The sequence below is a fragment of the Barbus barbus genome (genome assembly GCF_936440315.1).
Source record: "Barbus barbus genome assembly, chromosome: 42".
NCBI classification, from domain to species: Eukaryota; Metazoa; Chordata; class Actinopteri; order Cypriniformes; family Cyprinidae; genus Barbus; species Barbus barbus.
The window spans coordinates 16,342,773-16,368,649 of NC_136720.1; the positions used below are offsets into that span (position 1 = coordinate 16,342,773).

Below are 25,877 nucleotides of genomic sequence, written 5' to 3' on the forward strand. Positions count from 1 at the left end.
CTGGCCACGAAGGCCCGGCTCTCTAACAAAGGGCAGAAGAGATTAATTTACCTTTCCTTTCCTTCCTCCCTTTCTCAAATGCTACGTCACACACCCTTATTTTCTCTCTCGTTTTTATTTCTTTCTCCTGCTCTCTCAATATAGACTTTGTCCCTTGCCTCTTTTATTCTATTGTTCCTTTTCGTTTTTAAGTTTAAAAAGTCATTTTTTAGCTCTTTTTCTTTCAAAGCCGAAGAAAGAGAATAATTTTTAAGATTACTGTATACTATAAATAGCAGCAAATTTATCATCAGAATAGGTGCGTCTGCTTGAATGTGAAAGCTTAAAATGGCTTAATGCATTGAAAAATATTGCTTGGACAAAAAAGAAAGAAAAATAATTACTGTGGTTTGCTAAAGTTTTTGTGTTTAGAATACTTTCTATGTCCAATTAATATTCAGAGACAACTATACAAGTTATTTCACTCTGTAAACAGTTAATCAGAGATTAAAGGAAATTTAGGGATTTGATGTAAGATTCCGTGTTCATCTACATACATATTCTGTAAAGCTGCATTGAAACAATCTCTGTTGTAAAAAGTGATATACAAAGATATGTGAATGGAATTTAATTGGTTCTGCTGCACTTTCAAAATGATTTTGAGTATTAATCACTGGATGTTGTCATTGTATTCTTGTTGCAGAGTGGCGTCAAGGCAGAGTAGTACGAGTCATCCTTCAAGATGAAGATGTTACAACAAAGATTGAAGGTGACTGGAAAAGACTCAACATGCTGACTCACTACCAGGTAAGATCCCGTGTATGCAGTATTCACGACCAGACATGTTTCCTGGTAAACTTATTCCTGTAACGAGGTGTTCAGTTTTAGATTTTTATACAGTCAGAGGTCCAAGACATGAACGCTTCAGAAGGGGTTCATTTTTTTCTTCTTTCTATCATTCCTACCATCTACCTCAAGGCTTCTTGTGAGAAAAATTGTTGAAAAGGTTGTTTGCTGCTTTAGACTGAAATCTTTTTCAGTTAGTGTATAGAAAGATATCTGCTGTCACAAAAGATTGTTTTGAGCCTTTGAAATCTATCTTAAATCAGGAGGAGGACGAGCATTGTACCTGCTGGTTTCTATTTAAAGCAGCATCTCCAGATGTCCCAGTACATTTAATCTGACAGCAGCGGGATGCAGGTGCAGGTGGATCTGTAGCTTGACACCCGGGTTAGATGATCTAGCTAATGACTTTTGATAAACAGCTCTCTGCATGATGTGAGTTTTGGTGTGGGCTTTCAATAATAGCGCAGATTCTGACTGAGTAACTAATACTGGAACAAAGAGATTTGAATGCGAGATGAATGTCTTTTATGAAGCTCAGAAGTGTAATGCTCTATTTATGTTCGTCTCAGATGCAACAAGGAACCTTTATGAGGTGATTAGCACAAAAAAGGATGAGCAGAGAAACGATACTCTGTGATGGTAATTGCTTTTGGTTGGTGTGTCTTAGTTGATCTAGTTTAGGGAAACATACACACTGTTAACATTCATTGCATTTCAGCCCTATCGAACACTTTTATGCCCCCGTTGACCTCTATAATAGGGTGCAGTCAAGGCACCTTCAGGTCATTTAGAAAACCTACTCTGACTGACAGATCTCCAACATGGTGGACAGGGACCATGGAGTTTCAGGGCTCAGGTATGGCAATGCTGTCTCAGCAGGGGACTGATAAAATTGGTCTATCTGCAATTATATAAACACTCAAAATGTGAGAAATGGGAGGGGCAGTTTAGGGTGGAGAGGAGACAGGCGGCGCTTCATTACAGTGTAAATAATTTCCTCCGTAAGCCGCCCTCCAAATGAGCTTTTTGAGAGAGAGGAGTCTGCACAGTACTTAAATTAAATGTCACGGGGCGGCGCATGGGTGCAGGGCTGCAAGCGGCAGGATGGATTAGCTGTTGATTGGAATCGGAGATGAGATAATGAAGACAGAAGTTAATTCATTTTCAGTCGGGGAGGGCATGCTATCCTTGACAAAAAAAGCTATCAGACACCCTAAGCCTGTTAGAGTTGCTGAAGAGGGGGAAGAGACCCTCCGTTCACCCCGTAGCATCATCCATTTCTTCATTTATATCCTTGCACCACATACGTGTTCATAACTGGCTTCCTTTCATTTCTAATAGCACTGAATTCCCTTGTTTAGTCTAGTATACAACACCAAAAGTCATACAGTGTCACACTAAATCATTTAGGATCCTTTGTGCATTTCGAATGTATATCTAAAGTCATCTTTGATACTTTCCTCCAAATCGAGGTGCTACAAATGCATCTGGCTCTGACATTAATTCTTTGATGTCTCCTTAGGAAGCTTCACATTGGGGTTGTATAAGCCCCATCTCGGATATCTAACATGTCTGAATGCTATCAGGAACACAGAGACTCTCTTAAAGCGTAAACTTGCCCTCAGAGGAAAGATAAAAGAGAATCTCTGCTGTTTTCTAAAAATCCCCTTTTCAGGAAAATATAGCCCTTGTCTGAAGTCTCCATTCACACAGTCATTCATCTATACTGAGGTATAAGAAATATCTGTTTGATTCTGTTGAAGTTTGGACAGCTGTCCTCATGGGCCGCGGCAGTAAACGAGGACGACTTCATGTCGAGTTTGTCCGGGAAGAAAAGAGGTTAAGGGTGTAAGAATAATGTCCTAATGGTCTGTGAAGCCCATATTCTCCTTCCTGCTGTGGTTTGGGTCCCCATGCAGTTCTGAGCCCACATCATCTAGATCTCCACAGTCACCTCAATTAACCCTGTAAGTGCCGCAGGCATCAATGGCAAATTATGTGGATGGAGGGATGTGTGGTTGGGGAGTAGAGGCCCCCATGTGTTAATTGAATTTGGCTTGCTAAGGCTTACTGTGGTTAGCAGTTGCTGAGGCATATAGTTAAATAGCCCGACCCATCCCACCGGAAGGGACTTAGTGAAATGGAAGCAGATTATCCCATCCCGTCCCTCACTCATGCGGTTTAACATTTACCTAGATCGGAAATATACGATTTTTAGACCAATGACCCAAACTCTACGCAACCATTAAGGTGCTGAAGACATCATACTTGTTTTTTAAAGAAATGTTGTGTACGATAATCTTTTTCTTTGTCCGCAGGTGCCTGATAATGCTGTGGTAGCTCTCGTACCAAAGCAGGTCACTGCATACAACTCTGTGAACAACTCCACTGTCTCCAGAACCTCTGCTAGCAAATATGGTTTGTGTTTGTCAACTCCTTTTCTAATTCTAAAATGCATCCATATATCCAAAAAAAAAAAAAAAACATACGGCACACTATATAAAAAAATAATCAACTGACTAATGTTTCTACAGCAGGGTAGGGTAACATTCCACCTGAGCTGCACTAAGAGCAGAAAAGGAGTTTAAAAAACAGTCTTGTCATCTCACATGGTGGTAAGAGATGTTAAATGTGTAGCGTCTCATCCACTCACAAAAGAGAACAGGAACGAAGCTCAAACAGAATTACGTGGAGAGAGCTGAGATAGTCTGGCAGCATACAAAGGTAAAAGCAGGGAAAATGAGTCTCTTTGCACTTGACTTCCCTCCTGAGACTCTGAATCCGTCCCTGTCATTCGCCTGCCATCAGTCCCTCGTACGACTGGGTCTGATAAAGCGCAAGATCAAAGCTCAGGGCTGTCCGAGCACTCCCCCTACACATCAAATAGACCATTAAAATCATCTCATCTCCATATACTTTCCTGCACTCTAAATGAGCCTTAAAGAAGAGAGGGAGTGCGACTGATGGGAAAGATAGAAAGAAAATGCCATACATCACTTCACTCTTTCAGAATTAGCTTCAAACGACATTGAGGTTCTTCTAAATAGGTTCTGCAAGAGACACATTTTGAATCACCTGGAAAGACATTTTGTGAGACCTTTGTGAGGCTGCTTATTAATTAGATCTCTACCAAATATAGGCTACGTTCACACAGTCAGTGCTTATAATGAACAATTTGTGCTACAGACAACTAGATTTTCATACAGCATATATCAACAAAATTTGGTCAAGTCTTGAATAGCCGCACCGAGATCAGCACCAGGGAAAGAAATGCAAATATACATGCTCAATATCATTCCTTGTTTGTCATCCTCTCTGTTCTTCTTTTCCTGAAGGTGTTATTGTCTTTCTTTATCAGGATCCTCCTACTCTTCTCTCTCTCCACTTCTTTCCCCTGGAGAGATTGATTTCTGTTGCATCTGCCACTGTGAACAGTTTTTTTATCTTACCGAATCAGGCCTTTGCCAATCAATTTTTTTTCACACTGTGTAAACATTCATTGAGCTCTGTGTTTTTTTAAATGTCATGGCTGATCTCTCCCTATTGGCTGAAGCATGAATATTTCATCTGGCCTGACACCTGTTCGATTTTGTGTCCGCCAAGTGAGTGAACGCACACGTTCACCAGAGAGAAAGTGCGCAGGAGAGCAAGGGATGAAAAATTAAGCATCCATACATTCTAAATGATTCATATCCAATCTCGAGTACTGCACAACAAAAGGCAATGTGTTTTGTACAGATAGGAACAGATTTGAACAGCTGCATGGGACATTTGTCAGCAAAGGAAGATTGAGGAGGAACCGTCATCTGATGGGTCTTTCTTTTTCACACCAACAGAAAACATGATCAGGTACACGGGCAGTCCAGACAGCCTGCGTTCCCGCACACCAATGATCACACCTGACCTGGAGAGCGGCGTCAAAATGTGGCATCTGGTGAAGAACCATGAGCATGGAGACCAGAAGGAGGGAGACCGTGGCAGCAAGATGGTCTCCGAGATCTACTTGACTAGACTGTTGGCCACCAAGGTAAGCTCTGCCACCATGTTTAATATTCCAGCCGTTAGACGCATGCCAGAACGTATTGAATGGCCCTGAAAAGGGCTGAAGTTGTCAACAAATATAATCCTTCCTGAAACATGCGAAGCTTCTAGAATGAGATCAAATGGCAAGATTGTGGGGTTAGAGCAAGAGGCCATAGTGTCATTTGGTTCATGTTTATGCTGTTTGCTCCAAACTGCAGTTTGTCTGTTTTTTTCCATTAGTTTCACGCTGACTGACTTGAAGTCACAGCATCAGCAGAGCTGGTAAACAGGCACTTGTTTTGGTTTGAATACAGATTCCTCACTACCAGAAAAGCATAGTGCTTCAAGGACATCAGGAAGATGAAGAAATGGAATAGAAGGTTTTGTTTGGTTAAGCAGGCATCACTATTACTATAGATCATCGTTCAAATCCGTTGTACTTTGGCACTCAAGTCATCCTGTACTGTAAACCTCAAAACATAGCAGTTTATTGATGATAGTTGTGCTAGACTTTTATAAATAACTGGATGATCCACAAAGGGAAGATTCACAAAGAAACTCCATAGTTATCATTTAGTGTGATTAAACTTGGATGTGAAGGCCCCTGTCCATGTTTCCTTAAAGGCTGGGAAACTGAAGTACTGGCACAGAAATCTGCTTTTTGCAGAACTGCATGTGTCTATGATTCTGAACAATGTTCCTGATGTAACCAAGCAGGAGTGTCACAAGACTTTTTTCCAAACACACACATGCACAAATGCCCTAGTGATTACCCTACTCCGCTTGCAAACTGTGTGTCATATTTTTAGATGGATTATTTCTGTGAAATAACCAGTTTATCGCTGACACCATCTCTCTTGGTGAAAAATGATTGGTGTGACAGCACAGTAATTGACTGTTTGGCTTTCACCCCTGCAATAAATACCAGTGATCTGCCTGGGGTGCTGACGCTTTCCGCATTCGGTCCATCAGTGTCTCTGAGGATGGGTGAGCTTTACCTTTTTCCATCTCCCTCCATTATGCCAGGCTTTATTTAATCTTTCTTCCTCTACCGTTCTGTCTTCTGCACTTTTCCCTCCTCTTTCTGTTTGCAATTACACAAATGTTCTTTCCTCACCTGTCTGGAACGAGATCACTTGAAGTTTAATGCTTCTCCGACTGCCTGCCTGATAGTATGCTTTTAAGTGCGCTATAATGACCAGGTACATTTCAAACTGCTGCAGATAGCCACTTTGGTTTCTGGGCGACTAATGATGATGTCAGTTGTCTCACAGGATGACACCTGTCAGAACCCTTGCAGCCATCCCTGTTGCAGCTGTCGCTGGGTGCGAGTGAGAAATATGTATTTTCATCTTCATAGGGAAAAGATAAGCTGTCAGGGATCTGGGACACAGTAGAATTATTGTTGTGATTGTCAGCTAACGGGATTTTTTTTCTTCTTCCCTGTCGACTCTTACTGTCTGCTCAAACGGAAATAGGATTTTGTGTGCTGTGCCTTCTGCACACCTCATCCGGATGCGAAGCCGGTTCTGGCTGCGAGATACGGGTGGCGCTTTTGATACTTTCCTCTCTCTCTCTCACTTCCATGCATCCTATCACTTCTTTCATTACAAGTGGATTAGATTCTGTCGTCTTCTCTCCTTCTTAGACTCGCCGCCATTAAATCAAATTAGGGTCAATGGTGCGGGGTGGACGTTAATCCATCCGCACAAAGCAGCTTAGGCAGAATCGCTTCCGTTACGTGATATTAAAGGTGAACTTCAAAGTAACACTTTCACTATCAAAGAGCTTGATTCAGGAACGCTGGTTTCGTTGGTGGGATTACTAACAGGTGGCCCACAAATACTCATAAACACAGATAACTGTTCTGAGGAACACAGCAGCTCATGTCATTGCATATCAGGTCCATGCAGGGTCTTCACATATGGCATGCCTCTGTAATGCTGAAATCACCAGTGTGTTTGTCATTTAAATAAAGCATAGGACAGAGTGAATTGGATGGGATGGATGAAAATTAACCCTGTTCTCCATTTATTTCAGGGCACTCTACAGAAGTTTGTGGATGACCTGTTTGAGACCATCTTCAGCACAGCACACAGAGGAAGCGCCCTTCCTCTCGCTATCAAATACATGTTTGACTTCCTGGATGAGCAGGCCGACAAGCACAACATTCACGACCCGCACGTCAGACACACATGGAAGAGCAACTGGTAAGAGGCCTCATACACACATATAATTTTGAATAATATGAAAAGTAGGTCCAAAATAGGTCTATATATGATACAACCTAAATTAAAATGAAACGAAAAGCTATGAATGAAATGGGAAACTATACTAACAGACTCATAAAATCAGATACCTTGACACTGCTACTAATGTAGCTGTAACTATGGACATCATGGAAATGAGTATGAGAGGAATTAATAACGCTCGTTTCCAAATTAATTTCACCCAACCAATTTAGAGGCACGTCCCCATGGTGGAAGGGGGTTGTGGAGGTTAAATAAACAACTAGGAGATCGAGGGAGAAAGGAAGAGGGGGTGGAGTGGATGAGTGGGGAAAGGAAAGCTTGGCATTACATTTAATGAGTGGTAATCTATCATTAGCCTCTGCCAACGTCCCATCACGCACCACCCCAAAGGGCTATGGGGGATGTAGCGATGATATTGATGTGAGGACATGGCAGGGGGGCGGTGGGTCCAGTCCCTATTTGTTCTGTTTTATAGACCTAATTTCTCCCCGTCTCCCAGTGTGTATTGGGGCCATTTGAGAGTGTTAAGTGTTTTTGGAGAGCACAGAGGGTCACTCTTGCATTGCACATTAATGGAATCGTTCTCGCAAAGAGTGGAACGTTAAATAGCGATTTATCATCTCACACTCATCGCCAGGCATTACAGCCCGATGCCACTGCGGCATCTGTGATATTTTTTTAATGCACGTGATAGGGTCTTCTACAGGACTAATGCACTGCTACCCAGCTTTTTGCTGACAACTAATGTCTCTCAAAGAGAATGAAATGGCTCCATTTTCAGATATTGTGCACAAAACAACAGGCTCAGCTTTATTGGTACGGCTAGATGTGCTACTGCCACCACACAGGCTGTTAATTGGACCAGAGCCGTGGGTGGGGCATATTTGCTGTCTGTATAGGATTTTAACACACTAAAGCTAAATGCTTTTGGCCATGAAAGCACAGGCATAATCACTATTTTGTTTACAGCCTGTTAGTGTTTGCTCATCAATTCTCTTTACCAATTATTATTCTTGAAGTGAAATTATTTGTGCAGGGTGCAGTGAGGGGTTTCTCGTTTTGATTGATTTTGCAAATGAGAGACTTGCAGACAATCCAGATGGCAACTTAAGATGTCCAAGTCTCTTCCTTATCCTCTTATTTGAGTGTGTCCTACACACACAAACATTTCTTTAATATTAGTGGCGAGAATGACAGTCTAGACCAGCCAAATCAAGTATTTCAGCAAAAAAAACTTTAATCTTATTCACTAACCACCCGTAATCAAGCACATTTTAACCTTTTTAAGAGCTATTTTTTTGACCATCTGATTCACATAGATTAGGCGAATCTAGGGCTAAAACAATGCATAAAGCAAATGCAAATTAACACTGCTATCAGTGGGTGCAGTTCTTTGTGTGAATCCCATAAACATCTAGACTGACTTTTAACAAACCCAAAAGGATTCATTCAAACCAATCACAACCTAAATGATTGATTCCCCAGTTTTTTTTACAAATCTCTTCTTCAAATGCATCAAAGGAAGCCTCAAGCATCAGATCTTTAACCAAAGCCAGGCAGAGATGGATTGCTGATGGACGAGGCTCTTGTGAATCATCCATCATGCCATTGTCTATCTTGTGACTGGGCGAGGATTGGGCGATACAGGCTGTCAATCAAAGTAGAAGCTGTCAATGCAGAGATACAAATAATCAAAGCAGTTTGTTTGATGTAGTTAAATTAACTCTCTTTGTTGAGCTACTCAAAATGCAGATGACCAAAATTAATGTTATTGCTTCAGTTTTGAAGGGGCGTTCACACTGACAGTGATTTGTAGCAACAAACAACGATGCAGCATAGTTAAACAATGCAAAAAAGTTAAACTATGCAAATACTCAGTGGCGTATTGCAGCGGCTACCAATGTGCTAGTCATCTGATGTGGTTACATAACGTATAATGCATCTCAGCTTGACTACAGTATGCTATTATACATACAGACACTATGACTAGTCGATTGGTCCAAGTTGCAGTCACATTCAGGGTTAGGGTTGTTCAGCAAATTTTTGTTGGTTATTTCAGTAGGATTCCACACAATCAGGAAGATTTTCCTATGCGGATTTCACAATGGGAGTTGATCAACACGGTGGCCCTTTCTTGCCTGTGAAATTTGGCAGAAGTTTCACTGAATTTTGATGATGTGACCGCACATTTAAATTCCTGTAGAATTAGGTTCACTTCAATTAAGTTCACCTGACCGCAAATGCATTTCTAGATAAACCTCACTAATCAACTAGTTCAAACATTGAGATACACAAGACATTATTTTAGGAACTTTATTGGACATAAAGCAGTGGTTCCCTGCTACATCGGAACCATTTTGCGCATTACAAATATTTCTACAAAAAACAGACAGAAGAAACCCAAAATACTGACAGAAGAATGTGAGGCTTTTCCCAGAGGGGGCTGCGCTGAGCTGAGTGCTATATTTAGCTGGGATCTAGTCCATCCAGACATCATTCCCATCTCCTGATCCACTCACTCTTTCGCCGCTGAGAGCTCTCTGAAGTATGGTGCTTTAGACACGTCCTGCTTTTTTGTTCTGTGCAGATAATATGATCTTCACAGAGGCCAGCTGTGGCAGGTTTACGAGAGTGTCGACTCGTTGTTAAAGCATTGATATCCTTTTGATAGAGCGCAGATAATCCCAGTTGATTCTCTCTGATTAATTTGGGAGTCATAATACATGGTTTGCGCTCCAAATCCTCTTTGGTGCAGTTGTTATTGTTGAATGAATTCAGAGGGCAACAGAGAGGAGGCTGCTATGGAAAAGCTTTTGTTGACTGTTTTCTCTCTCTTTTCCTTTGATGCGAAACTCTGCGTCCATTACACTGCAGTGTCCTTTCTTATTCCCTCGTCTCCTCTCTTCAGTTTTTGTTATCTAAGACAAAACTAAAGCTGTCTTGAAAACTAATGAGAACTCTGCAGTCTCAGACACAAGTGCACAAAGTCCCAGACCAAACAACATCTGGGACCCTCGAGATGTGCACGCACACATTCCTAGGGCCTAGGCTAAGTTGATTTCATTTTAGCACAAATGGGCTGGGGTATAAATTAACCTTGTATACGTTTATTGTTTTGGACAGGTGCACAATTGCAGGGCAGTGCTCGGATACAAACAAACTAATATATACTCAGCTCTCCGAACATGGCGCAAATACTCATGGTGCCATTTCAGACTGGAAAAATTCTCTCTACACATCTAAATTAAAATAATTTAATTTATCAATATCATTCCAGTATCTATTCAATATATATTTAGATCATTTAAAAGCAGTCTGTGGTTTTATAAAGTCACTACTTCCTGTTCCAAAACTGCTTTATGCATTAAAAGAGCTTTTGAAAATAGAATGCCATTAAAACATTCTCTGCTCTCCATAGTCTACCTCTACGGTTCTGGGTGAATGTGATCAAGAACCCACAGTTTGTGTTCGACATCCATAAGAGCAGCATCACGGACGCCTGCCTGTCTGTGGTGGCGCAAACCTTCATGGATTCCTGCTCGACGTCAGAGCACCGCCTGGGCAAAGACTCCCCCTCTAACAAGCTGCTGTATGCCAAGGACATTCCCAGCTACAAGAGCTGGGTGGAGAGGTGAGCAAGAACATTTCTATGATTATAAGTGATTGAACAGACAACCCCAAAGACTGTCAATCACAGTATCTGGTGGACCACCGCAGCCTGACAAACCCATATCAGAAAAAGACTTCCTGCGCTTTGCATGGTTCTAAGGTCTTAGTGTGGAGCGATTGGGTAGAAACTGCTGGATTGTTTTTGTGTGTGTGTGTGAGGGAGAATGAGATATTATATGTAAGGTGCACTTGTGAATGTTTTTAATCAGAGGAGATGCAAAGATAGTGTTTGTGTGATTATCAGTGTGAATGAAAGCCCAGTATTTTATGCCCTGCAGGTAATGTGTGTGTGTGTGTGTGTGTGTGTGTGTGTGTGTGTGTGTGTGGCTGCTGGTAATCAGACTGAAGTGTGTTGTAGAGCTCCAGGATGATGAATTGCAACTCTGTTGTAGTGCAGTAGATCTTCTGGGTCTACCCAACACTGCAACAGAGCAATTAGTCACTGTTTGGTGAGAGAGACAAACTTTTCTGCTTCTACCTCAATCCTCTGGGTCAGAAACTCTGCGTTCAACAATGCCAAGAACGGAGAATCATGGGTAAATACAGCTAAAGAACTCCATCTTCCTATATGCAATGACTGTAAAAAGCTGCTGCTCTCTAGTAGGTTCTGCATTTGGGTAGTTACTCTGTAACCGTTAATGTATGTAGTATATGCCATTCACATGACTTCATGGTACTTCTCTTCAACAGTTTTTGGAATTCTATGAGTTTTAACATGGTACACCTTTTCCATACTGGTGTTTTTCGCAACTGAAGCCCGAACCCGGCCCGTACCGAGATTGTCTGATCAGACCAGACCCAACCCGAGCGGCAACCGTTAAATTTAGAGCCCGAACCCTACCCGAACTTTTTTTTTTTTTCCCACAAAGAATAGCCAATTTAAAAAATATATATATAAAAAATGATGTATTTCACAATTGCATGCAACGGGCAGCCTAAATAAATACATGTAAAGAAACCGATTCATTGAGGCTTGGCCAGTTCACAAGGCAAAAGAAAAAACACTTGTGAACCAGTTATGAAAGTTTATGAACATCAGGTGCAGCGGTCACATAAATTCTGCAGAGTTTTTGAATGGTTGTATACAACAAGGCGATAATTCTTCAACCGTGCAAATTATGGTCATTTTCGTCAGTTAAGGCTCGTTAGCATTCGACCTGCTTTAAATCAGACACAGAGATGCGGTGCGGTAAGATCGCATTTATTTGATTTAAATAATTATATAATTTATTTTAATTAGCGAGAGAGGGATGAAAAGTTGCGTGTGTGAACCTGTGTGGCCTGTCGAAGCTATTTTACTGATAAAAGTTTGCTTTTGCGTGCTGTGTGTGCGCTGCACAATCTCTGATATCTGTGTGCAATAATGTGTGTGTGCGTGCGTCTATGAAAGCAGCACAGCCGCATATAGTTTTAGTTTAGCTACAAACCCGAGCCCGACCCGAACAAGAAGCGATTCCTTAAACACACAGCGCTGGTCTACTCAAGCCCACCACCCTACAGTAAGCAGCTCTGATAAAACTCATCAGCGCCGTGTGTCTCTGCTCACACACGCTGACTCTCAGCCTCTGACTAACATGTTTATTTGCCGTGAGGTATTAGAGGCTGCAGGAGGAGATGGGTAGCTGGCAGACGAGCGTGATGGGGAAAATGATAAGACCGTAATCATGCTGACAGCTCACATTCACTATGAAAGAGCTGAGATGGAGAGAAAGCTCATTTTCATGCATTAGCTAATGTGTTACACATCTTTAAGGACTGAGATCATACTAAAACGTGCCTACTGAGGTGAGAAAAGCCTGCTTTAATTATAGGTGCTGACATCTACGTGTTTAAACCAGGTAAAATACGTTCTCAAAGATACATTCTTTGTCCAGAGTTACAGCTCTCATGTTGCTCCTTAATTGGTTGTTTTCGGTAATATCCTGATAGGTGACAAATCTGTGCGAATTGAGACAATCCTTTTGTGAGATGATTTGAGAAGAGAGAGTTACAGATTAGAGATGTGCACCATGCTGAGACTCTCTCACGCACACATACAAGACTGCAGGGCACATGAAGAGGGCCAGGCTAAAATTACCCAGCAAAAAAGACAGCAAGAAAAGCGAGTGAGTCAAGGACAGGTGCTGAAGTGCTGCCTTTGATCCTTTCATGTCTTCATAAATGCAGGGGTTGATCTGTTTTAGGGGAAAGAGGTAGTAAATCAGGCAGCGTTTGGAAAACCAGTCATAAGGTTAATTTTTTTTTTTAAATTGACTAAAATATTGAAGCTGAATAAATAAGCTTTCCATTGATGTATGGTTTGGTGGGATAGGACAATATCTGGCCGAGATACAGCTATTTGAATATTTGAAATTTGAGGATGCAAAAAAACAAAAAAAATAGTCCAAATGAAGTTAATAGCAATGCAAATTTCTGATAAAAAGTTTTGATATATTTACAGAAGGAAATTTACAAAAAATATCTTCTTGGAACATGATCTTTACTTAATATTCAAATTATTTTTGGCATGAAAGAAAAATCAATCATTTTGACCCATACAATGTATTGTTGACTATTGCTACAAATATACCTGTGCTACTTATGACTGGTTTTGTGGTCCAAGGTCACATATTAATATATATATGAAATATGATAATTACTATCTATTATGAAAGTGAAAGTGATGTGACATATGGCCAAGTATGGTTACCCATACTTGGAATTTGTGCTCTGCATTTAACCCATCCTAAGTGAACACACACACACACCGTGAACAGCCATTTATTGCGGCGCCCGGGGAGCAGTTGGGGGTTTGGTGCCTTGCTCAAGGGCACCTCAGTCGTGGTATTGAAAGGTGGAAGGGAGCGCTGTATATTCACTCCCCCCACCTACAATTCCTGCCGGACCCGAGACTCGAACTCGCAACCATTAGGCCACGACTTCCCCACAAATTATAATTCTAATCTCTATTCAATTTATTTTTAAATGACATTTCCAGTTCTTCATTATTATTTCTGTAAAAGTCATGGTCATTCATTGGTCATAAAGTATAGCAACTCCGTATTTAGCCATTTGCAAAACATGCACGATACGAGGGAATAACCAGCATGGACTCGTTTTGGCTGACGAACAGCTGACATTTAAACGTGGTATTAATTAGTGCCAGACGAGCTGCCAGTCATTAGCCTTGGGAAGCAGAGGACGCAGAGAGAGAAGCTAAACTCTTCTAGGGGAGTGTACCTGTCACTGGAGAATAGATTTCTTTGGGAAGGCCATACCTGGAGATTACAAACCCTCACTAGCGCTCTCATTCAACACCATGCCATTCTCCCACACTGATGCCCCATGGTGCATTGCAGAACGTACTTGCCACTCAAGGTGCTCACGGGAGCCTGAAACAGACACGCTTGCCACTGGTTAGTCAGTCAATGTGTTGAGTCCAGGAGTTGGCATGGTGCAGGAATTAAAAATGTAAATGACCTGCCTTAATTAAAGAGTCGACAGAGCCTCTGCAGCTGCAGGTGACAGTGACTGATTGCTTTTCCTCCAGCAACACACTTTCACTCACTCAGACGCACCAGCCACCCAAAGACAACAGATAGTGTTGCTCCGTTCCAAAACCTAGTAAGCTGCCTACAGAGACAGCATTTTAAGGCATCGTGGGCGCTCACCAGGCACGAAGGCTGTTCCAAAAGATTGGCATGTTAATTATACTGCCTCATACAATACCCCGTAGCGTCACATGTATCCTCCATGAAAAAGTAATCCCAGAATGCATTGACGAGTTGAGTGGAAAAATCCAAGGTAGTGAATGAAGCAAGATAAATATGGATTACAATAACCATATTTCATTCAAAATTAAAATTATGGATAAAAATGTTTGTGTGCACTGTGTTTTTAAGCTGCTTAGTGTATCACAGCATTAGCTTATCAACATGGTGAAGCAGTGGATTGCAGATCTACAATGGCAGTAATAAATGCAGCAAAAGCAGTAATATTGTGAAATGTTTACTATTTAAAATAACTGCTTTATTTGAATATATTTTAAAATGCAGTTTATTCCTGTGATCAAAGCTAAATTTTCAGCATCATTACTCCAGTCTTCAGTGTCACATGATCCTTCAGAAATCATTCTAATATACTTATTTGCTGCTCAAAAAACATTTTTTGATCATTATAAATATTTAAAACAGTTGAGTTTTTTGTTTGTTTTTCAGTGGTCTTTTAATGAATACAAAGTCAGTCTTTTCGATACTAAACTAAGTTTTTTTTTTTAAGCTTTGAGTCAGTATAATTATGGTCTTTTTTTCGGGGGGGGGGGTTGTAGAAATTAATACTTTTAATTAAGGGTGATTTAAATACATCAAAAGTGATGATAAAGACATTTATAATGTTACAAAAGATTTCTATTTCAGATAAATGCTGTTCTTCTGAACTTTCTATTCATCAAAGAAACCTGAAAAAATTATACTCTACTGTTTTCAACAATAATAATAATGAATGTTTTTTGATCTAAAAATTCAGCTTTGAAATCACAGGAAAAAATTACATTTTAAAATATATTCAAACAGAAAGCAGTTATTTTAAATAGTAAAAATATTTCACAATATTACTGCCTTTGTTGTATTTGGGATCAAATAAATGCAGGCTTGGTGAGCAGAAGAGATTTTAAAAAACATTCAAATTCTTACTGGTAGTGGCAATCACAGGCTTGCTGCTCCAGCCACTGGTTAATGAGGTGATAGAATTAAGAGAAATAAGCTTCAGTAGACTAACATTTGAAGTTCCAGGTAGTAATGTATAGATAATGCGTGGTAATGTGAAGTAATCAGCAATCGTAGGATTTATTCTTGCTTTTTTTATGCCAGGTTGGAGTTATACACTGATTTTCTGTCATGGTCCATGGACCCCCTGATTACCCTTGGCCACCCCATGTATAAAACTTAAGCTCCGAGTTTTACGTCCATGTGTGGAGATTTTCGAAGTTTATCTACCAACCAGAATCTTGCTTACCTATGTATTGATGTAATTAGTGACCTCTGTTAGAGTATAACTATTGGTGTCTAGAACATGTACGTAGAGCGGCCTACAAACTCCATCGTGAGTGTTGAAGCTGACTTCTGCTGATGAAACTGCAAACTATGTTCTTCAGTAAATTTCTTTAATTTATCACATCTCTTGACTCCAGGTCTTTCTTCATACCTGGTCATTGGGTTTTAACTGTTATTCCCCAACAATGGTAACATCAGACACAATTGCATGTTTTGATGCAAGACGTTTCTGTCTAACTAAAGTGTTCCAAATCACATACATACTGTTGCAATGCTGTCTACCTCGGCAGTAGTTTTGGAAGAGTACTTGTGTCTATAATAACGGTGTGCTTTTATGTGCACATTTTGTTTTGGATGTGCTAGAGTATGTTTAGTGTCAGCATATGCGTGGGACACATTTATTCAATATTTCCAGCATCCTATAGATTCCGCTGATCTCTGGAAAACTTTCAAGGACAGCAGCTCATTAAGACTCAGTCACTCGCTGATGTAAGCCGCAGCTGTACTGCCACAGAAAGTAAATGGCGAACTGATTGGAAGGGGCGTGACAGCTCTCACTCAGTGCCAGAAATGACCCTGAAACATGTTATTCTTGTTCTACATGAATTAAAAAAAGGCTTCATATAAACATGCCCTGTCACCTGTCCAAGTTCTAAATGTTCATTAAATAGCCTGTGCTATTTCTGCTTCTCTACATTTCTCTGCAGATATTACTCCGACATTAGTAAGATGCCTGCGATCAGTGATCAGGATATGAACGCATATCTGGCAGAACAGTCCCGTATGCACATGAACGAGTTCAACACCATGAGCTCCCTCAGTGAGATCTACTCTTATGTGGGCAAATATACAGAAGAGGTATGGACCTGTTAAATCGCCATAATGCCTGTTAAGAACATGTCCAAGATATATTCTACCCAAAATAAGAACAAATAAAAGAAGTGCAGATGAGAGGAATATGTGGTTATTTGGAGGCATGTGTAACTGATGTGTCATCTCCCTCTGGCAGATTGTGTCTGTGCTGGAGCAGGATGATGGTGCCAGGAAACAGAGACTGGCCTATAAGTTGGAGCAGGTGGTCGCCTTCATGAGCCTGGAGAGCTGAGGACCGCATTTCCCAGAGTGCACTGGGAGATCCATCAGAAACCGAGCCGTGCCTGAGTGAAGATCTGTCCATCTATCTCATCTCTTCTGTTTGCAATCTTCCCACAAAAACAAGCGTTTGCATCATATTAGCTCTGCTTCCTAGAAGAGTAGCGATGGAAACTGGAGGGTGGGCGGAGGAGCCAAGGACTACATTACCCATGATGCAGTAGAGTGGGTAACCATCCGGCTCTGCTGTGTAGAGGAGGGGTGGCTGCCTACGAGTTCCATGTCACTGCATCCTCCATCCTTCTTCCTGACTAGAAAAGAAAAAAAAAAAACATTTCTGTTGCCTTCAAAGTTTAGCTGATAAGCAGAAACCACGATGTTTGGTGTCAATTTGTTCTGACTTTTATGACTAGGGTAGTGTACAACACTAATATAGAGTCCAGTTCATTGTAGTACCTTTATTAAACACTGAAACGTGAGACGAAAAATGGTACTGCATGCATCGGAAGAATGCAGTCCATTCGGGCCATTTCAAAAGACACAAAACACTTCGAGGACACTGGATTTACGGGACGTGCAAGATCATTTATATGCTTTGATAAGAGAACAATCAAGCCTTGAGGATCCCGACTGCTTATTCTCTCTTTGAAGACAGTAAGGTTGGTTTAAAACCCTCTGCGTTTAGAAGGACGCAGCATATTAGTGCTTCAATTCTTTTGTCACTTCCGGGACCTTACTTGACAGTGAAACTAAAAGACAAGACCTATCATCTTCTTCACCACTTCACCCCCAGCCTTCATTTCGGCATTTATCCGGCTTGTGCACATCTGAAGCCAAGGTTCGACCCCCTTAGAAGCAAGCACACATGCACACCTCTTCCAGAGAGCGACGCCTTCTCTCTGTACTCCAGCGAGGTTGCCAGGACCTACGCTGTGCTGCAAGAGGACGAAGTAATCTTAACAACAAAAAAAGCACATTCAATAGGTGTCTCAGTTCACACATCCAGTAGGGGACTTTAATTACAAAATATCCTACTCAGAATTAGCCGTTAAAGGGGGGGAATGGCACGTTGTTGAAACTGCCACAGGGTCCCACCCAAACGAACACTCTGGAAGCCTCTAGAAAAACCCACATTTGGACAAAGTTGGTCAGCAGAAAACCAAAGGAGCCCAATTTAAAAAATAGCAAAGCGAATAAATTACCCCTGAGAAAGCCAACACAAGGCATTGTTTGTTTTATGACCTGCAGAACGAAGCTGTCGCTCTGTCTGCAGCCTCATATTTGTTTCTGTCCATGATTCTGTGCGCAGCACAGAGGCCGTACTTACCCTTGCGTGTCCGTGTTCGGTTATTGCACAACTGGGAATGCAGAAAGAGATCCCGATCTGAAGTTTAAGGGCTTGCTGTAGTTTAAGTGTTGCTGGCGGCCTTGAGAGAAGAATATTACCTGGGCTTAACAACTCCAAAAGCAAACGGATGGCGTGATGAGGACGTAACTAGTATTGGATGTAACTTTGACAAAGGGAAAGAGACAATTTAGCTGCCCACCTTTCCTCTGTCCTCTGAACCCCTCTTTCCCCTTGACAGCGTACCCTATGTGGTGATGTGAATGTGTGGAGAATCTGCCCAGGCCCAACTTGGGTGCTTTATTGGCTTTTTCAGCGCATGTATTTCAATTTAAACTTCAAAAAAAAAGGAAAACAGAAAAAAATAAGCCTTGCAATTGATGATGTGGATGTGTTCTTTTCTTTCTTTTGCTTGGAAGAACAAGATGGAAAAAAGTGTCTGTCATCTTCAAAATTGCAACTTCTGTTAAGGTGGAACCTTTATCCTGCCCTTCCATTCAACTGCCATGACCATGTTTTGTGAATGTGTTAGATGCTAATAAGACTAAGGTGAAACCTTAAGCAGATATAGTATATACCCTTGCATGCTGACCTATTTGGATGATATGAAATGAACTGCCTTGCTATCAATTTATCTAATACTACTAGGGATTTCTAAACCGAACCAAACTCTTGTTAGGCTTTCATCAGACTCCTTTGCTCTTCCTGTCAGGTGGATCGCCTTTCTCGAAGGCCGTCCATCTGAGAGTTCTCATTCATGCTGAGCAAATCTGACCATGACATCACATGCCAGTCCAGCCACACCTAACACATTACATTTGTGTTTTTTACTGTACGTCTTTAATGAGCAACTGTAAAGAGTTGACTCCATGAATGTGTTCAGTTGTTGTTCTCCATATCTGTCCTCATACTATATTGCTGCGTTTTTCTGTACATTTTAATCATTTTGATGCAACCTAATGTTTTCAGGATTCCATTAGCATTACACCAAATTATTTTTTAATGTTGTTTTGGATATTGTCTCTGTATGTGTGATTGCTTTGGGCTCCCTTGTGTTATTTGTCGGTGTAGCTTAGTAACAGAGGATTGTTTTGAAGTATTTTAGGATTTCAGGTACACAGCTGCCCCCGACTAATGATTCTAATGAGATAAACCAATAAAATACCACTGTCACCACGTTAGGTATTTTCATTATTATTATTTGAGTAAATCTTTCAACACTGATATATGGTAATGAATAACAAATCTTGCAAATTAGTTCAGAATTGACAGTAGAAAGTGTTTCATTATTTCTTCTGGGAACTCATTTATAAAGTCCACAGAGGTTTTAAATGAGCTGATGATGATTTGATTGGAAAGCTGATATGTTCCTGGATTCCCTCATGACTCTGATCCTGTGTTTCACTTTTCATCTCTCATGTACGTTTAACAGGACGACCCCCTTCCCTTTACGCCCAAAAGACCTGATAAAGTTTCCACCTTAAACATTTCGTAAGAACTAAAAAGTCCTTTTAGCTCAGTGTTAAAACAGGCATTACAGAGACCTGTTCGAAAAGACTTTTTAATATTTCCAGATTTGATGCAAGATAGAGTTATCCTGATGGGAGGAGAGAAAGAGAGAGACCAGCGGAAAGGCAAGCTTCTCTAACTTTGTTATAATTAATTGTATACCTGTGTATGTAAATATAATGCATTCCTATTTTGCAGTCAAGAACAAAATACTATTTGTAATATAGAATAAACTTTATTATGAAAAAGATGGAGTTTTCTGTCTTTCATTTTGTGTCTCTACCTTGCTTTGAATTAGCCTAATGGGGAAGTCAGAGAAGTTGCGGTTTCCATAGAAACAGAAATTGCGGCAAAAGAGCTCAGCAGCGCTTGCTCCCACAAAGCCCATTTTCACAACTTTCAAAACATTTCCAAAAAAACTATTTTCAACACAGCTGTTTATGAAAGAATACAATCTCACTTGAGGAAAAGGCCTTAACCTTCACGTCCACCCCTCTTTTCTTTTCCTGCTTCAATAACACAAGCATTTTTACAACCATCATCTTGCAGAAAAACAAAGACTCAAACTTGAACCTCCTCCTGTCTCAGTGCCAGAGGGCTCAATTGCCACCTTTATTACATTTCATCTCATTGCACTGTATCGCTTGTCACAGTTAACGAGAAGCCGTTCCCCTCCACAACTCCAGTGCGTTCCCCCTGACCTTTCAGCGTTTGTCTCTGGGCTCTCTTGGAGGAAGGTTAGAGCGATATGGCGATTTTAAAACCTCTTCACAAAAATGCCACCTCACAACAGGTGCTAAAAGCGTCTGCCCCTTTTGAGTGATTTCTTGCCTTTTAGCCTTGAGCGCAAGGTCATTGTAACAGCAAGGATTTACCGCGTAGTGGTCTGACGGGTTCTTTTCAAATGTTAAAGCTAGTTCAAACTCGTTTTCTTCTGAATCTGTTAATTCCGGAACGTTCCGGCAGAATTCTCTCCAGCTACAGGCGCAGTGCGGGCCGGCTAATAAGAATGCAGGGTGAACGATGGTGGACTAATTCCTGGGATTGACTAAAATGGCTATTGACAGCTGCGGGGGAGCAGATGGAAGCAATTAGCATTATTAGTTGGTTGTGCTCTGTCCTATCTGTCGAAGTAAACATCTGTGAAAAGACAACAGATCTGGCCAAGGCTCCCGTCGAGTAAACAGAGACCAAACGGCTCAACTGAACAGAGACGCTGCAGACAGCAATGAGATCTGCCATCCACGGCCCACACAGAAAACTGAACGGCTTAGAAATAAATATGATAAAAATATCAACATGCTGTCTGTGCCCATCTGGAGGAACGGAGACGCGATCATTATCAAATTTACCAGAAATGGCCCAAAAGGTAGAGCTAAGAAACAGACAGCTAAATAAGAACACTTAGACTTCTGAGTGTCTAATGTCATGCTGAATCCCTTGTGGTGCTGCTCATTTTCCAAAAGTACCATTTCACGAGGCGCAGATGAAAAATGGGAAAGCACACAGCTTTTACACATCCACTGTAAATTTCTGTATCAGTGATAGAGCAGCACTGCCCTCCACTGCTTCTGTCTCTACCAAACACAACCCCTCTAAAACTATTGATCCATTCCTTTTCAGTACCAAAACATGGGTTTGACTAACAAGTAGTGTCTGCTTTGGAATCTATTACCAGCCCAGGTTCATTTTCAAAATGGATTTAATCATGTGTACAGCGATGCTTAATTTCCTAATAAAAGCGTGATGCTCTGGCAAAGGCATGTTTCATATGAGGAAAAATTGATTGTGGCGCAGACCATGTTCAAGTTCTGATTGCATTATTATGTTTGCATGTCTCCAACAGAATTGGATGTTTAATAGTCTAATTACCTTTTTCTTTTGTGGTGAGATCTTACATAAGTATTCTCACAAAGAGTGCACATATTGGATTCAATAGACGAGTATATAATGTGTTGTAAAATAGCATACAAAGCAGAAAACTTCTTGTTTGATATCAGTGGTCTTTAATTGGTGGTTTGCAACCTTAAAAATGGGTTGCAAGTCTGTTTTGATGGGTTGAGTATCATATCATATAGTCATGCATTGAAAATGCTTCCCATTTGTTGTTGATGTCAAAGATTGTTTATCTAATCAAACAGATATAAATAATACATCTGTGCCTTTTTTGCTTATCGTAATAATGCATATTGTTGTGACTTAAGTTCCTGGTAATATAAATACATTTCATTTTTCCTTACTTTTATGCAAAAATCAATTCTGGTAAAGTGTTGGTTTGCCGTTTGATATCCAAAGTAAAATGTGGGTCCTGCAGCAAAACCAGTTGAGCTTCTCTGTTTTATATGACTCATTATGCAACTTTAGGGATATTATACCTAAGCACTGTAAAACAACCCTTAACACTATAGGGACTGACTGATGTTGGTGTAAATTGAAAACGTCCTTCGGAATACATCACCTGGCAACAAAAACATTCCATAACATATGAGCCGGTTTGTCAAGCTTAAAGCCTATATGCCACACATTAATATGATTTCTGCATTTTTTTATGCAAAAAGCTTCAACAATCAACAGTGTAGAACTAGCATTTCTGTACATGAAAGCACTTGATTGCAACTGGCTACCTGTACTTTTTCTGTCAAACATATGCACTCAATCCATCCTGAATCTGTCTGTCTCTTGTCACTTTTCCAATGCTGGTGACTCTTTTCTCCAATATGAACACTGCTGTAATTAAATTCCTTCCCGATCGCTTCAGTCAAACAGTGGAAAGATGCCCATCACCTGTGTCTGGCCACCCTCTCCAGGCACTGCCTGAATAAACCCATCTCAAACATCAACGACTGACTGTGCATTAATTTTCATGCTATTGATTAATATCAGAAAAGCCGACAGACATAACCGCCACGTCTTTGTTGCGGTCCTTTGGGAATATTACATGTGCACTGGGAAGAACAAGCAATATTTTCAAATGAAAAGCAACAACATTGTCTATTTGAATATCAATGGAGGCATATTTCAGGTGGTTACAAAAGTTCACAGCCTCTTATACACCTAGATTTCGCCATGCAACCAACAAAAAGTTAGCATGCTGCTACAAGATCATTACTTCAGCCATAGCTGAGTGGTACACAACACTGTGTTAGGATTTACCTGTGATGAGCTTTGTGTATCTTAAAACAGTCTGCTCATCCATATTCATGTCTTTGCGATGCGCACATGTGGGCAGTGGTGGTGAGGTGAGTCTCATTTGCATGTAAAGTGGTTTGGGTGTCTACAAAAGCTCTATACAGATGCTATGACTCATTTATTCAAATTTCATGTGCTTAATCAATACATCGGCAATGAATATCGCAGATAGTGTGGGACAGCTTTGAGAGGACGCGTATAGAGGTGAGTGTGCGTCTGATGAATTGTGACCTGTGATCCAGCAAATAAACTTCTATGGATGAGGATTCAATTGCCCATATGTCACAGCAACCCAGCTAGAAGTGCACGGGGTTGTCACGTCTCCGCTAACTAAAATAAAATATGCTACCATCTTCGTACCCCCTGCGACCCTGCACACGCTGCACTGTTCATATTTTATCCGTACTGTAAAGTTTCCTTCCACCCACTGGGTATGAGATTAAAATGCAGAGATGGTCGGCACACGGCCGCTGTGAAGCAGATAGGTGCATCCAAGAAAGTTTGCAACACCATATTTTGTTGGAGATCATTTCAATTTATCTGCCCATATGGAGAAGTCATCGTTCACGCAGACTCTGTGGCGAAGGCTGGCATGAAAACGAATCAACAGCAGTGCCCTTCATGCAAAGTGCACTTTCTTCACATCCCTCTGCGTTAAAAGTACATCATTGTGGCAAGTTGTCTGCATGTTATTCGTTCTTCTGATGGAGCTGTCACACCGTGATGGGTGAGAGGTCAAGGCATGGTAAGGAGTTCAGGAAGTCTATGAGAAACTGTTGTATTACAGTTAGTATAGTATGGTACAGTACATTCCATTTTTTCTCCTTTAAAACTTTACTTTTAGTCTAGGGTTTTAAAGTTATGTAAAATATGAAGCTTATTGTTGAAGCCAATAGCCTTGTGGGTAGTGATCTGAGTTCAAATCCTGGCTTGTGTTTCCACTTCCTATTCAAATAAGGGCCAAAATGAAGTCTCAAAAAATCAAGCTCTTCAACATGAACTCAATGGTTTCTGTTTTTCATAGAATGTTTGTCTATGGGGCAGGAAAAGGTGCGGGGCTTCCATTTTCAATGAGTAATTAAAATTATTAGAATACTTGATTCCGATTGGTCACATTGGTTACCCTATAGGAATTTGGTTTGCCATAATGACCAGCTGACTACTTTTTAAAACAATCAAAAATGCTCTTTTTTTGCAAATGCAGCCAGTTATTCCATTATTCTTTAAAAAAATGGCACACATTGTGCACAGTATAAATACTATACAATGAAGTATTATTAAAGAATGCTAAATATTGTCTAAACACTACCACTGCTTCGAGGACCATAAACTATAAAGACACGCAGAATGCCAATGATGTCAGCTGGTAACCCTCTGGAAATCTCATTAGGTCTAAGCAGCAAACACAGAAATCCTTTTTCATGACTAGACATTACAATTCATGAGAGCAATTTGCCCATAATGTTTGTCCATTGATATGAGTTTTATAAATTAAACGTCTGCTAAGATAAAAAAAATTCCATTTATCTTCATGAGAGGATGAATGTCACAATAAAAATCCACATCTCTGACTATTAGCTTTCCGCGAGGCTAATGTTTGATCTGACATTTACTATCAAGTTAAAAGTTTGACATTGTACCTCCTATTGGCTTCAAAACACATCAATCAATCCTGTCAGGGGAGGCAAAGACCTTCCAGTTGTCATTGAATGATACTTTAAATGATTAATAGCCAGACAAAATCAATCGATTTTCGTGGGAAAATAAGGTGTGATACTGAGGAAAAAATGGTTGGCTTTCTTTCTTGGTCATTTAGATGGATAGAGATACAAAAAGGGAAACAAAAAAGCACCACAACTATCAACTTCAGCAAGGCCTGGAGACAAACCAGTCATTCAACTAGATGTCAAGACAAACTTTGAAAATAATTTGACAATGCCTTGTCTGAAAGTTAAAAGTTTGGAGGTTTTACACATCATACTGTCATTCAGTCACAGACATGGGGCTTGGAAATTATGATATTATGATGAAATTAAGACTTTACCAGAAGCGGTCTAAGGAGCTGGTAGGTCAGTATTGAGCACTTCATACACAAAAGGTTTGGGTTTGAGTCCTAAATATGACACTTGCTGGCTCAAAATCAAAGAAAAAAAGTGATTCACTTTTCACTGAATCAAGGTTTGGAAGAACATTTGTTCAGCATTATTGTTTGTTAGAGGGGTCAGGGTGTCAAACTCAGTTCCTAGAGGGCCACAGCCCTACAGAGTTTAGCCTCAACCCTAATTAAACACACCTGATCCAGCTAATCAAGTCCTAAAGGCTTATTTGAAAATGATATGCGATATGTGTATCGTGTAAAATGATATGTGTGTTGGAGCAGGGTTGGAACTAAACTCTGCAGGTCTGGGGTCTTCCAGAAACTGAGTTTGACACCCCTGATTTAGGCATTGACTGATCTCACCTCCCCCAGTGGGCAATGCACCAATCAAACACATGATGGTGCTATTTTTGGTTGCCCCTGACCAAGTAATACACCTGAAGACAGCTATTTTGTAGCTGGACTTCTGGAATAGTATTGTTTGCTGCTACCAAGTGTTAGGTTAGACTTTTTACAGAACCAGTTTGTTGGACTAAAAAAGGTTCAAACATTCACTGATGCTCCAGAAGGAAACACGATGCATTAAGAGCCGGGGGTGAAAACTTTTTGAATTTGAAGATCAAGGTAAATTGTACTTAATTTGTCTTCCAGGAAACATGCAAGTAGCTTCTGTTGCTTCCAAAGGGCAGAACTAAATGGAAAATATATATATATTTCTACAAAATAAGAAAAATTTGGACATCTTCATTCTGTTCAAAAGTTTTCACCCCCGGCTCTTAATGCATCGTGTTTCCTTCTGGAGCATCAGTGAATGATTGAACCTTTTTTAATTGAGGACAATTGAG

General features: G+C 40.6%; 1 protein-coding gene across 1 annotated transcript in view; it reads left to right on the forward strand.

Annotated features, from left to right (window-relative positions):
* Nucleotides 1–18,576, forward strand: part of LOC306861089 (plexin-A4-like) — a 224,644-nt gene extending 206,068 nt beyond the window's left edge. The window contains exons 26-32 of the mRNA XM_079403167.1: nucleotides 683–786; nucleotides 3,144–3,243; nucleotides 4,662–4,852; nucleotides 6,889–7,058; nucleotides 10,519–10,731; nucleotides 16,507–16,657; nucleotides 16,809–18,576. Of these exons, the coding sequence (XP_079259293.1) occupies nucleotides 683–786; nucleotides 3,144–3,243; nucleotides 4,662–4,852; nucleotides 6,889–7,058; nucleotides 10,519–10,731; nucleotides 16,507–16,657; nucleotides 16,809–16,904 (1,025 nt within the window). The 3' untranslated portion in view covers nucleotides 16,905–18,576. The remainder of the gene's footprint in view (nucleotides 1–682; nucleotides 787–3,143; nucleotides 3,244–4,661; nucleotides 4,853–6,888; nucleotides 7,059–10,518; nucleotides 10,732–16,506; nucleotides 16,658–16,808) is intronic.
* Nucleotides 18,577–25,877: the final 7,301 nt, after the last annotated feature.